The following is a 15,025-nucleotide window of genomic DNA, read 5'->3' as shown; positions in this document are numbered from 1 at the left end:
ATGTTGGCAGGAGACAGATGAAAAGAGGAAAATGAGCCCAGTTTGGCTAGATCTGCCCTATGGCAGAAAACTGCCAGATGACATTGGTCAGATCTGAAGTGAAGTGACACAGTTGGACAAATCAAGACCTCTTGAAAAAAATACTGATACTTAACTGCTTCCAAAGGGTAAACTTGTTTAGAGAGGACAACCCTTCTATATTTATTCTTCTATTTTTCATTGAGCTTAGGCTTTTGAGGCAGTGGCTGTGTCAGGTTCCACATTATGTTCTTGCTATTCTCTGTCGCATGTGAGTTTCCCAAATGTGCTCGTACTTCATTTTTTCTGAGTACTAATGCTATGTCCCTTAAGTTTTACAGATGACATTTCTGAGCCACATCTAGGTCCACATTTTGTGAAGTTCCCAGTAAGGTATTTTTATATATCTTAAGAAAAAAAATCTGGTATCTTTGATATCATCAGGATGCTCTCATTACCACACAACATCCACACATCAAGACTCCAGTTCTAGACAGACTCCCTATTCAGAAAGGGTGTTTAAAACCAACTGAGGGTAAAAGGATTGCCACAAAGGTTCTTGTTAATCAGGGCCAAAGTTTTATGTTGCTCAGAATAGGGGTATTTTGTGAAAAAGGTTTATTTTCAAATACAGAGAGGGGTGATGAGAGTGACTAAAGTACAGAACAGCTTTCATATCAGGAATAAATAAATAGCTTTTTACTTTTCAACCTGGAGAAGAGACAACTGAATGTAGTGTAACAGAGAAGATGAACAGGGAACAACCTGTCCATTATAATCCATTGTAACACAAGATCTAAAGGACATGTACAAGGTACTAGGTGGTACAATGTACTAGGTTCAAATATACAGCATATTGTTAACTGCTGAGCTTGTCCCCACAGACATTCCATCTGTCTATTAAAGGGTTCAAAAGCAATTGGACATGTTCATAGATGATAATTCTATCAAGGACCATTAAACTTGAATGTACCATCTCTGAAACAAGAAGCCCATTAATTATATTTTGTGGGAGATTGGAAGAGTATATTGAGGAAAAATTACTGTATGTTTGCCCTTTCCTTACACCCTTCCCCAGGTTGCTCAGTATCCATGGAGACAGAACACTACAGGACAGGATGTTCTTTGTATCTGACACTTAAATAAAAGTTTTGCTTAATATGAAACTCTTGTAACAAAAGACTGATAAAGTATGTCTAAGGTTTCCACAGAATCCAATTGATCACAAAATTTCAATCCTTTTGGTACTATGCCTATATGCATCTTTCTAGATAAATGCTTACATTCATTAATTTGTTAGAATTTGACTTTATATGTCTACAGCAACAAAAAGCCAAAAGCACTGAAGCATGATGAAATACAAGAAATGGAGCCTTCACTCTTGTTTAAGCAGTGCAAAGTCCTACATATGCACTTGCTTTTTCATATGAAGTTGTATATTTGTCTTCAGTAGGAGTTTTATTTTGCTAAAGGTAAGTAACTTCATTGGCAACTACACTGGGACTCGAGTCAAAAGGAAATTTACCACTGACATTCATTGTCAGAAAAGAAGGCCTCAAGTTCCAAGTAGTGATAGGCTTCTTCAATACAGAATCTTTTTGACTACAGTTAAAAACTCTGTATTTATTAAGGAAAACAATTACTGATATAATGAAAATTAAAAATATATATGTGCAATACCAAAACAACCTACCAACAGAAGAAAGTGGCAAAATTTTGAAGAAAAAGTGAAGAAAACCCACTTTTTTAGCTTACATTCAACTCTTTCTGCTAAAAACCATACATTTTCTTGTCACTATTTGTACAAATGAAGAATGGATCAAATTCCAGAAGGTAGTCTTTTCTAATGTGCCAAATAAATGTATTGCTATTTCAAGTTCTTTATTATTAGCATCATTATTCTTCTTGTTCCTTTTTCTCATGGAGAGTTGGTACTATTTCTTAATACACTACTGGGGACACATTTCCAGAGAACACAGCATATAAGTGAGCTGTCCCATTTATTTCAGTGTAGAAGAGAGTTCATATATTTAGCAACAAATTGTTAAGCTTAGAAGCCTACATCAGTAAGGTAAAAAATATATAGATAGATGTGATTGCAGTAAGTAGCAAATTCATTGTGTGCCTAGAAATATACTGCATGCATCCTGGTTGATATTATTTATAAAATGTATTCAACAATATGGAGAACTTGATTTATGTGAAAGGTTGATTACAATGTAATTTATAGCTGTGGAGTTTTAAGAACTAGAAATGGTAATAGTCATTAACTTTTAACATTAGAAGCAGGCATGATTGTGATAGGTGCCACTGATATATGACCCTCTGACCAAAAGACCAGAGCAACAAAAATGTTTACTTCCCTTTTTTTTTTTTCAGCTAAGTACAGGTTCAATCCTGCCAAGACTTACACGCATATAATTTAAATAATAGCACTATGTACTGTAAGCACTGCTATTCATTTCCACAGAACTACCCTCTGGTGTTACAGTTCGGGGTATCTCTATTTGAATCGAGAATCTGGAGAAAAGTATTTCGTATCTAAAATGTCAAGGTGATATAAGGCCATATAGTTTCATCTAGTTCATTCTAGCAATTAGTCTAATTAATTATATCGGTATCTTAATCATAACAAATAGATACAATGGGGCATGCTAATTTTAACCAAAATATTTTTATTTTGGAATCCATTACCTTCTTCAAGCAAATCAGACTAAAGAGTATGCAAACTTTAACTGTTGAAAGTGCCTATGAAATATTTGGTAATTCAAATATCATGGTACCACTTAATTTAGAAGGTCAGGTTAGACCTAGAAACATAGCTTTTGTAACACATTACATAAAATGCCAATGACTGGAGAAATGGCAAAACAAAAATACCTCTCTGATTTGGAGAGATACAACATAAAGCTAAACATATCACTTCACTGGATCACAGTAATAAATACATTACAAGAAAACTTTATAGCCTGTGGTATATTTCTAATCAGGACCAATTTCTTAAGGATTTGGGTGTAGGGGTTCTGGGTCATGTTGTTTTGTTGTGTTTTGTTGGATGCTTTCATTGGTTTCACTAATTGGAACCAGTTGATCCTTTTTCCTGCGTATTGATTTTTAAAATCCTAGCAGTTAACAATGATTCTAATGTATCATAACACTTCAGACCTTAATCATATAGTGAGGCTTTTGCTTGTAGCTTTTGTTTGAGTTTTAATTAAGAAGACCTTCTGTCTCAAAGCCTGAGCCGGGTTTTTAATTGCTAGTATGTATATCACACAGACTTCAAAAGAAATAAAATATGTTTATAACAGAGAGCACAAAGGAGAGCTTTGAAATGTCTACAGCCATACAAAGTGACATAATTAAAAACCTCTGAGTGCCTCTGTGATATAAGACTTATATATATTTATTTATACATATTTATAAGGCAGACTGTTATATACCCTTAGAATTCAGGAGAAAGAAATTTCAGCAATTATACTCAGAAATAATTACTGCAAATCTAGACTACAGTTTTGGTCAGGGCTACAGGAAAACAGATTTATTTCCTCAAAATGGTCTTCACGTTTGATATAGTGCACAAAGAAACATCTGAAAGCTTATCTGTGAATACAAATTTTATAAAATGGAAGCAAAAATAGCATTCTAAAATGTTTTGTAAATCATGCATATTTTAAGAAAAAAAATAATTCACTGTAAAAACACAGAAATCATAACTTTCTCAAGGATTCATTCATGTGGAACTCTCCCCAAGACTATTCCAGAAATGGATAGTGTTAAATTACCAGATTCAAACAGTTGTGCCTCACTGTTCTCTTCCAGTCATTAATGCACACACAAGAAAAATGCTCCTAGAAAACACCCCTTTCTATTTCTCCACAAATACCATTTTCTGATTCGTTTATAGTATATCTTGCAAGGAGATTATCAAGTGGGTGAAGTTGCTTCATTTTACTGAATTCAATATTTCCTAGGAAACAGGAGTGCTGCCTCCCACCTATCCAAATATTTTGAGGCCATTAAATGTGTACATGTCATGTGAAATAGGAGGTTTAGGCTCTTTTTAATAAGGTAGCAAACATAAAGGGAAAGGAATAAGCATGGGAAACATGATGCAAACAGCCTTCTGTATTGGATAAAGCCATGGACGTCAATCACTCTCCTTCCCAAAACAGAGTATACTGTACAAAGACAGCATGTGACATTCAAGTCACAATGCCTATAAATATAGATAGTTCCAGTTGTAAACACCACCAATAGAAGCCAGAGAACTAACCTGCAGCACAGTAGCCGGTGACCCAGGAGTCACTCTTCTATAAGACTGCTAGACCAATTCTGACCCTTTCACGATAACATCATTGCTTAAGTTACTTAAAGACTGACCTTTCTTATTTGATCTTCAAAGACCCTGCATGCTGAGAAAGACCATTGCAGGCTATTTCAGTAGGACAACTGCCTGATGCATGCAAGACTATGCTATTCCAGAGATTTATATTTGGAACAGAAACAGAAAACTTAAAACAGACTCTGTATAGTGATAAATGATGCTACTCTGCCTGGCTGTGGCTGCTGAAGAAAAACCAGATAACTAAGCAACAGAAGTAACATGCAGTGAGGGAGGGTGAGGACAGAACTCTGTGCACCGAAATATCTGGAAATTTAGAAAAGACTTCTGAACCACTCTGTTTATTCAAATATATGATAACAAAAATTACAATGAAAAGTATTTCCTGATCCTAATTTTTATACAAAAAAAACCCCAGCACTGCAAAAGCCAGACGTAAGCCTAACAAATGGCTTAAATGAATGTATTTGCATGCACACACTGGCAAATAGCACACAATCAAATTATTTGCATGGGCAGCTGTGGGGTTTTTTCCAGGTGAGCAGGTCATTTAACTCAGCTCAACTGCTTCATAGACCTTTGAAAATCTGACCTATGTGTTTCATTTATAAACATATCAAATGAACAAGCAGACTTATTTAACCACTGGAATTTGGCTACAAAGCATTCTGCCAAATGCTCCTCTGAGTTTCATGCAACCTCCGTGAAGTCAATGGCTTGTCTGGCTAGAATTCAAGGAAGAATCTGGATCACTATCAATAACTGACTTCCTAATAAAGAAACTCAGAAAAAGCAGTTTTACAAAGGAAGCACACTATGCAAGAGTAATTGTGAACAGGAACAATCCCACTTAGAGAAAAAATAAATTATCCACTGTTTGTTACTTCTGTATTGGCTTTTATTGTTTGACTTAATATATATAGTTTATATCTTGATTAACATATTGTGGTCTAAATATAGAAGGTAAAGCAAGAAAATACCATATTTGTTTCTCTCAGCTAATTATCTTCTCTTCTTGTCTATGTGCTTCCTAAACACGAACAGAAACAGTTTGTACAGTGGTACTTTTTTTTTCCTGCTTTCATCCCTTTTTCTGGCACTGATTTTTAGTGAACTGCCTTCCCACAACCAAGATGCTAGTCTTTCACTGAAGCAGGGGACGGTTGTAGTTGTGCAGACACAGAGGAAGAGCATGTGCTCAGGTTATCCTGAGCAAGAACAACGCCCTCTCTAAAATAAACAACTCTCAGTAACAGTCAGTGCAAAGAGTGGTTCCTCACAGGACCACACCTCACTTTCTTATAATCAAGATTTTTTTTTCCCTAATGACCTCATTTATTTATTTTTACTGCATCACTTCATGTCTTTAAGTTAGGCTCTCAGTAATATGAGCAGAAAGTTTGCACAAAAGCCAAAAATACCAGCCAATTAAATAAATTGATTTAGAATCTAATGGAAATTAAGGAAAAATATATTTGACCTACCAAAGACGACACTTTTTCAAAAGAAGTTCTTTCAGATCGCAGTGTGCCCTGCCAGTTACCTAACTGGAAATTTATTCAGCGCTATGAAAATTAACTTCATGATCTGGAAATCTACCACCTTGAACACTGAAAAGTTTTTTCTAAAGTATGCTTCTTTAGCAGATTGAAAATTGTCTCTGGTTCCTCTGTTTTGCTTTATTTTCTCCTTGTAATCTGATTCACATGCTGCCATGGGCTAGATTGTTCAGGTTTTTGTTTTTTTTTCCTTTCTGAGATGGTTTAAGGCACACAAATGCTAATATGAGTTAATACCATGCTATTAGGTTGATAGGGATTTTATCAGCTATGAGCTAACCAGCCTGGAGACCGTGGCTTGGCCACTGGCTTGGGAGCCCAAAGGAAAGGAGTCCTGCTTCAGAACTGCCACTACTCCTGCTATGTAACGCTGCATCTTGTTTTCTTCTTCAAGAGAATGACACTAATGTCTTTGTCAAGAGGTTTGAGTACTGTAAGTGTAAAGCACGACATAGCTGTGGAAACTGAATGACTGTCAACACATACATCTGATGAGCCTAATCCAGTAATTCTTTTTATACAGCCATTAGGCTATAAATCACAGAAAAGGTAGTTGAATGAGTTGAAAATTCTTCCAAATCTGAGAGAGAAGACTCTGTAGGTAGCTGAGAAAGGATTAGGAGTTAGGAGCAGAACTCTTTCCATTCACTCTGCAGTGAGTATACATACTAAGAAAATAGGAGGAATAACATAAATCCAGAAAAAATAAACTGTTTTTTTAATAAATGAAAGCTTATGAAAAAATTTTTGTGCCATATAAAAGAAAAAAGCACATTATTCTGCATTGTTAGAGATCCCACCTCTTTTAATTTTGATTCACTAACAGCGTTGAAGTAGTTTCTATTTAAAGACTAAGAAGCTATATTGTGCAATTAATGGACAAACTAGCATTCAATGTTTTCCGCACTATTAAGAGACAATACAGCTTTAAAAAGAATGTGACTTCAAGACATAATTTTGTTGGATTTTATTACAGTTAATTTTAAAATGTTCCTGTAAAACTGCATAATATATTTCTGCCACTGACATTACTATAGGATTTCTTACCTGCCTAATATATATACACATTGTCATTATTCTACTTAAACAATCCAACAGAAGAATCCAACAGATTGCGCTCCTGAATCAGGTTAAGGAAACCAATTATAACTTTAAAAGGGCCAATCTTTCATCTTTTTGTATAATTTAAAAATTTAACTATTTTAAGTTTCCCTGATGGAAATGTAAAAACTCTAAGCATCATCAAATAGTAACTTGGTTGCTTTTTTTTTCCTTACACTCGTAAAAATTTATTAATATGATGAACATGATGCTTTGTTTCCACGTATTTTTAGTTGCTATTTAATAAAATTATACCAATGCAGAGAAATAAATCTTAAGTACCTTGTGTACTCCTCAAACATGCCTTATGACCCCTTCTCACAGCACAAAAATCCACCTTTTTAATTTGTTGCTTAATCAATAACACTGACTTTCTTCTCACTAGAAAATCCATGTAAGAATTGATGGGTGGGAAAAAACACTTCAAGTTTTCTACGTAGTACTTAATTGTCAAGAGAATTCCACTTTTACTAGATGCCTAGTTCAACAAATCTTGAAAATACAGGAAAGTACTGCCTATATATGTAATAAAACTTGCACTGATTGCAGTAGGTCCCAAATTTCACCCAGAGCTGCTCTTTCTCTGCAGGAATAACATGAATATGAACAAATATTTTTTTTCTCATTTTGAATCAAGATTTAGAACAGTAATCACACAATTACCCCCTTTTATAATCTGAAGGTATTTTCTACATATAGTTTATGCAACTGGGAATTTAACAGTACCAAGTAGTAGTAATTCCGTGTTTTCAAGATGTTTCTTCCTCTTAGATACATGAACTAATATAACTAACCTGGTGTTTGTGATTACATCCTTGATATTGCCTATAACTGATTGTGGCATACTCCAATTTATTTATTTGGCAAATGCATCCATCTTCTCAAAGATAAACATTAAAAAACAAGGTAACTGGAAAGAGGAAAGCATCCTCTAGTTACGACTGTTATTTCTATTAATTTTTCTGAACTTTAAAAAAATCCCCAATCTCCTTTTTAAAATATGTGCAAAGATTTAAAATTTGAACTAGTGAGATACCTTTAATTTCTCCAAGGAGATCACTTGTGTTCAATTTTTCCATCTTCTCCTTCCAGTCTTTAGAAAGTAGCTTCTCCATGCAGGATGAATCTACTGAAAAAAAAAAAAAAAGAAAAAAATAAGAATTATCAAATGTATTCTCACACATCAGGAAAACAGGTGCCGCCTTCCTTCATTTAAAAACTGTTTTCCCTCTAGCTGGACTATAGTTTCTAGTTGGACTATAGTTTCAAAGGGAAATGAACTTGTAGCCAGAGTTTTCATTTAACTGCATTTTAAATCCAAAGTAATCCCCCCGAGGTTAACGGAGTTACTATGGATTTAACAAGGGTCTAATTGAAAGAAAAACTTCATTCAGGATTTATGCATGCTAACTGCCAATTTACATGCATAGATTGCCAATGTATATACAAATTTTGTTTTTTTCATTTGAGAATGATTGTACACTCAAAATTATAATGAAGATTTTGAATTTTTTTTTTTAAATTTGGCACACAGTGACATCTGAAACCCATTTTTATACCCATGTCAATGCAAACATTGTTCATATAATGTCTCAATGGAATTCATAAAAACACTACATATTGGATGTTCACGGTATCAGAAATTTTCTCAGTACACTATAAACAACTTGCAATGATTGGAAGATACTCTTTCATAATTTGAAGTTCAGAATACATTTCAAATCTTTGTCCCACTCTGGGAGGCCTTCTGTAGTCATTACACTTAGGGGAAGTAGAAGACTGGCCTTAGTAAGTTTCATATGATCAGACCACTGATTTCCACTAGGAAATTTGATATTGAGCATAACAGACTTCAATAAAATCTAAAGGTTTTTCAGTTCCTAAATTAAACTAATTGGCTCTGAAGTCTAAATTATACATAGCCTTCCAGATAACTTACAAAAGGTGATTTTTAAGATAGGAATTCTTATGATTGATGTTGTGATCCAGAGTTTTATGACTTTAACAACCACAATTCAGATTTATAAACAATTATCAATAAAATTTTATACACATTTGAACTCTTATTTTCCCTTACCCATTAGGAGTAATAGAATCTTCATTAAACAGTGTGCATTTACTTTCATTGGTAGACAGACTCTCAACAATATCTATGCTAAACTCCTTGGAAGCCCTTAGGCTCAGTTCAGCAAGATTTCAAAACCATTATTTAAATGCAACTCTATTCCTAAAACAAATCTTTGCAAAGAGCCTTCACTATAAGACCATGTATCACTCTGGGTGATGCTGAGCACGTTGTTTCTTAGTGCATACACTGGGAATAGCCATACACCGTAGCTTGTTAGAAACCCTCATAGCAAGCTGCTGTTTGTGTTAGGAGGAGATCAATTTACAGAATGCTTTCTAAATAACAAATAATGTTCCAAATTTTAACAAAATTTGCTCTGATCCCACTCCAGTCTCTTATGAATTAACACTGGGGTGTAGAAGAAGACAGAATTCAGCCTGACATATCTTCCACTAAATTACTGGCAGATTAAGGCCAAATTGTGGCTCAAATTCTCATGTCAGCAGTCTCATCAGAAGCACTCACACAAGTGAAAACAACGGCAAAAAGCCCAGATTAAGAATGGCAACACAGATTGCATCAATGCGATGGGTAACATTGTTCCACCTCAGAGCACTCTAAAAATACTCAGAGGGAGAAGAGGCAATTAAAGAGGTCACAAAAGGAGGAGTTAAAGATTTAGGGAGAAGTTTAAGAAAAAAGTCATAAGGCTAATCACATTTTAGGGTGCAAGTAGTTTCAACCTAAAAATTCACATCAGTATCACTCATTTGAAAAAAAAAAAAAAAAAAAAAAACAAAGAAAAAAATTAAAAGATCAGAACCAGTCAAAAGCAAACCAAACTGTAACTACTAAAAGATCAAAGATCAGGTTTTAATTGCAACACATTTTCAACGTGCAAGCCTCCATGGAAAGACAACACAGCTCGTAAATGTTTTTGAAGTAATATCTCAATAGAAAAGCTAATTTATTTACTAATTATATCTTTCTATGAAAGAGACAAAATTAAGGAGCTGTAAGTTGCAATAGGCAGTGTTAAAATACTTGTTATATAATCACAATTTACTTTTAACAATAACAAGCACTTATTACTTTTATGAGTTCTGGCCTGATAATAGAAGAATCAAGAAATAACCATCAATTATCAATAGAACATTATAATTTGTCCTTTTTTGTGATATCATCATTAGTTTAAAAAGATGTTTCTGTGTTTCTCCCCTGCCAAAATTTCAGACCCCTCATCCCTGAAAAAAAAAGAGCTTTAGAGTTTTATTTTAATGTTTGCTATAGTATTCTACTGCTTTTTAACTAAGATAATTTCCTCAATTTGTATAAAGAATGAAAAACATTTAATTTTTTCAAAAAATAAATAATTAGAATATCATAGGAGTTGATAAAATACTTTCTTCAAAAGCACTTGCTTTATTTCTTCTTTCACTGTTCTTAAGAACACCCATGTTTATCTGTAGTGTTCTTATATTACGTAAGGGCAAAAAACATTTCTAAAGACAGACTGAGAAAGAACTGGAATGGAAAAAATGCTATCTGTGTGCCGTCTTTTTTATATAATCACATTGCTAGTTACAATTTTTATCTCTATAAATTACTGAAAAATTCCTTAAGAAACATTTCTTTAAATATCCCTATCTCATTCAAACTCTATGTTATAGATCTGACCATACAATTTATAGCTACTCTATTTTCTTATTGGGGAGATTACAAAAACAGACAATGAGCCTTTTAATAAATATCCCATAACATTATAGAAATAACTCATTTGAAATTCCTCTAAATTTTCAATTAGCAAGTTTAACCTGCATAATTTTTAGATTTTAAAATAATGATATGTGTTAAAGCTCTCTAGAGGTCCTCCACATTAGACATGAAACTGTACATAAAGGCTTGTATTTGAAAGGCATGTCTCCCTTCAAGTTCTGTGTTCTGTGTTCACAAACACACATTTTGAAAAGGTCTGTGAATCAGAAAGGGATTTTTTTCTTCTTTCTCTGCTGAAAATTAGTTTTTACATACATATGAAATCTACAAAGATATCTACTGACATCAGTAAAATGTCTTCATCCATACTGATTCATTTTCTGATTTGATTAATTACAGAAACAAAACATCGACTTGGAATCCAGCAATGAACATTGAAAGAAGCTCGAATTCACATCTGTACCGCATCACTCTCCCTGCACCGAGGCTCTGTTTCAGAACCATTCCAAAACCTTGTGGATCCTGACATTTTCAAAATTCAGGGATATTCTTGTTAGAGACAATTATAAAAAAAAAAAAGAAATTAGCATTTATAAATTTTTAGCTCTTCTCAATGATTTTATAAACCACATCTGGGCTTATCCAGCAAAGTAGCATATTTTGTACCCACACATGTAAGATCAAATTCGTGAAGTTGCACTGGAGCAATTTATTATATTAACAACACATAGCTTCTCATCCTTTTTTTCTTGTCTTGTGAACTAGGAAAAAAATTCTTTCAAGGACAGCAAACAGGTTAAGTACAATTAGACTGAGATGACTAAATGAAATAATTGAGTATCATTTAATATCACAGTTTATTACATACTTTGTTAGCAATTTTAATTGTAGACTAAAGGAGTTTAAAGTACTGTGAGAATCTTGTTAGATATGACAGTTTTGCAGTGAATGAGAAGAGGATGTTGAAACATAAATAAGCAGGGGAAAAAAAAAAGCCAAGGAAAAAAAAGCCTAGGTGTTAGATGAAAAGGATCTCTCTACAATGACAAAGCATCGATGAAAAGAATTAACATTTGTCCATTGGGTAATCAATCAGTCATGGAATGGACGGAATCCAGCTCTTTGTTGCATGACCAGTGATGAAGAACAAGTGTGTTAGCTATCACAGCCAAGCTCTCAAGTTTTTCCGGCTGAATGAAAGTCATTTTGTTCCTATCAAGGATAGATTTTGCCTCTTGTCTCTTTCTTATTCTTCCCTTTTTTTCTTTTTTTTTTTTAAATTTCACTTTTACAGTCTTCAACAAGTTACCAACCCCAGCAATAGCTTACATGAATACTGTATGACCTTACCGTAGCCTGCACCTATCCTCATTTATTTTAGGGGTTGTTCCTTTTTTTTTTTCCTTTTAACTCACGTAAGTAGCCTCTTACGACTTTCTTTGAAATAGAGATATGAAAAAAAAAAGTGTTCATGCCGTGTGTGTGTTTTTGTTTTTTATGGTAAAGTCATACATAAAAGAAAGCCTAAATGTGAGAGTACAGCAGCAAAACTTCAAAGCACTGACTGTCAGACATTATTATTTCAAATCAGCTTTGACTTTTTGAGACTTAATAAAACACTATAGTACAGACTGGCATATTTATAACACCTATGCCAGTGATCAACAGAACTGTCTCATTCTTGCTACTGTGCAGTGCTTGTGATTTCTTTTATAATAAGCTTCCCTCAAAACATGTTGTAACAATACCACAAACTGATAATTATTAATGATATGAGTTCTGAAACATGACTTGTTTTGCATACAATTCTTCTTGAATACATACATTACTTTGTGACAGAAGACAAAAGCACATTGATTTATTAATAATGATTGCAAATGCATAGCAAGTTCATAAACAATACAGAAATATAATTCAACCAAAGGTATAGGTGACATATTTCTACATGCCTCTGAACTGTTACATCTCAAGAAAAGAGGCACTGGGAAAGACAAGGTAGAGGAATTAGAAGAGAAATCAAGCATACTACAAGAGAAACTGTTATAAAACATGATCAGATCCTCAGTAGGAGGAGGATAAACTTCTTTTCTGCATTTTAGAAGAACAATACTACAAAATTAGTGGCATTCTTGCCTCTCTTTCAGAACTATAGTCTATAGCCATACCCCATTACAACTTAGAGATATTGCTAAACATAAAAAGACTACATTTTTGCAAGCTTTGGGACTATATAACTACGTGCAAGTTCCTACATCTCTAATGTTCTATATTCTCTATCCTACTGCCATTACATATATTTGCCTTCAGCTCCACAGGAGAAAGCGTCCTTTGGATCAGCCTTTGTCAGATGAGTTCAAATGTCTCATTGAAGGCTAAATAATGAGACTTGTACTAAATAATAGTACAAGTGGAATCACCTTGTCAGCATCTATGAAATATTTGTTAGAGAAAAAGTGTTGCAGGGGTGGGGGGAGGGGGCGTCTTCTTTGAAAGAAGGTTAAGTATGATCACAAACTCCTTGGGACAGACATTTGTGCACTTACAAGGCCTTCCACATTGGATTCCTACTACAAGAGAAGAGCTGCTTTTTTTTTTTTTCCCCAAAACCAAATGAGCTGCAAATAAACATTACGGTGGCTAACACTTGGTTGTCCTACTCAAATCTCACCTCATGCCTCAGTGCAAATGTGCTTTTTTAAAGTGGATGAAGCTAAGGACCTGACATCTAAAATAACAATAATAACAACACAACCCATCACGCATCTGAAAAAGGAAGGGGTATTTGTCATAGACTACTAAATCCTGTTCACAGTAGAACAATATAAATAAAATCTGTAATCTACAAATATTCCTGAATAAAAAGCAAGCATAATTTAGATTTACCCTAGTCACTGTTTGTTATTTACAATTAAACTAAAATACCAGGTCCATTGGTGTAATTATTAGATCCACTCACAGAAAATGTGAATTGTTCAGGAAATTAAGTATATTTTTTTTAATCCAGTGATGAGTTTTAATATACCTGTATTGGGATCTTTGATTAACTGATCCACCTCTGAGTGCATGACCACATGCCTTTTGCAAGTTCACTGCCCATCAGATTTCCTTGAGGTGAAGAACCACCTAGCATAGATCTATATTATAAAAATATTTCCTAATTTTCGCTCTCCATATTATGTATTTTTAAATTATATGCAAACTCTAACATTTTGTTATCAAAGGGAAAAGCAAAAGGTTAATTAATTCTGTTTGAAATAACACTATTTTACCATCCTCTAACAATTAAAAATTAAATTTACATTTACATTGATGATTTGAGAAATAAAAATATAATTTAACAATGACTATCAGAAACTTAACTGCCGGATGCTACTAGCTATTCTTTTTTAATTCAAGGATGTAAAGTTTTTTGTAATGTTACTAATATAGATTCTTTGTTGCTATAGTTACTTTTTTCCTTCTTTCAAACACAAATTATCCTTTTCTGTTTAAACAAACTTAAAACAAAAGAAAAAGAGGCAGCAACAATACAAAAACTAATAAAAAATCTGCCTGAAGGCTTAACATCCATAGTTGCAGTGCACTGCCACTGTCTCTTGCTCGTGAGCAGCTTGGCTTCATCTTGCTGTGAGTGGAGTGGCAGGTCAGGTGAATCTCATCCTTCTCAATTTCCATACTGTTCTCATACAGTAATTAATTGTCATGGTCTAAGAAAAAATTAAAATATAAGGCATTTCAGACATGCTGTTACCCAGTGAACTGAATTCTTCGGCCAACTTTTCAAGATTTTCTTGATTTAATAAGCTTTCAAAAGCCAAATTCTTGAAAAAAAAATACAATCACAACACAAAAATGAGCAATGTGACATTTAGAACAGGAAAATCTGCTAATCCCTTTTGTTATATTTACTGCAAATTACAAAAAAAAAAAAAAAAAAAACCAATCCACTCCTAAATTCTGTATCTTGCTCCTGCTGTTACAGAGCTAAGCAATACTGGCCAATCTCTTACTCCCTCCTCTGAAACTGACTCGTTTCAATCCAGCTATCGAGGCTGTGACGTTTCTGGCACAGAACACGTATCTCACAAGACTGTTGTTGAACACCTAGCACATTTCTCACATGAGCATTAGAACTTGGTTCTGATTCTCAGTGCAACATGTAGGCAGTACTGTAAAATCCCCAAAAAAGGGGAAAAAGGAAAAACAAAAAAAAGGGCA

The 15,025-nt window shown here is 33.9% G+C and overlaps 1 protein-coding gene across 17 annotated transcripts in view; it reads right to left on the bottom strand.

Moving 5' to 3' along the window:
- Window positions 1-15,025, bottom strand: part of SOX6 (SRY-box transcription factor 6) — a 386,403-nt gene that overhangs the window by 174,056 nt on the left and 197,322 nt on the right. For 13 of the 17 annotated variants that reach the window (XM_086748345.1, XM_086748348.1, XM_086748349.1 and 10 more), the window contains one exon: window positions 8,060-8,152. In XM_086748345.1, the coding sequence (XP_086604471.1) occupies window positions 8,060-8,152 (93 nt within the window). Of the gene's footprint in view, window positions 1-8,059; window positions 8,153-13,829; window positions 14,515-15,025 lie in introns of all 17 variants that reach the window. The other 4 variants (XM_086748337.1, XM_086748338.1, XM_086748341.1 and 1 more) reach the window with 2 other exon arrangements.

The sequence above is a fragment of the Chlamydotis macqueenii genome, chromosome 5, assembly GCF_036417535.1.
Source record: "Chlamydotis macqueenii isolate bChlMac1 chromosome 5, bChlMac1.mat, whole genome shotgun sequence".
NCBI classification, from domain to species: Eukaryota; Metazoa; Chordata; class Aves; order Otidiformes; family Otididae; genus Chlamydotis; species Chlamydotis macqueenii.
This window is presented reverse-complemented; position numbering and strand designations above follow the sequence as displayed.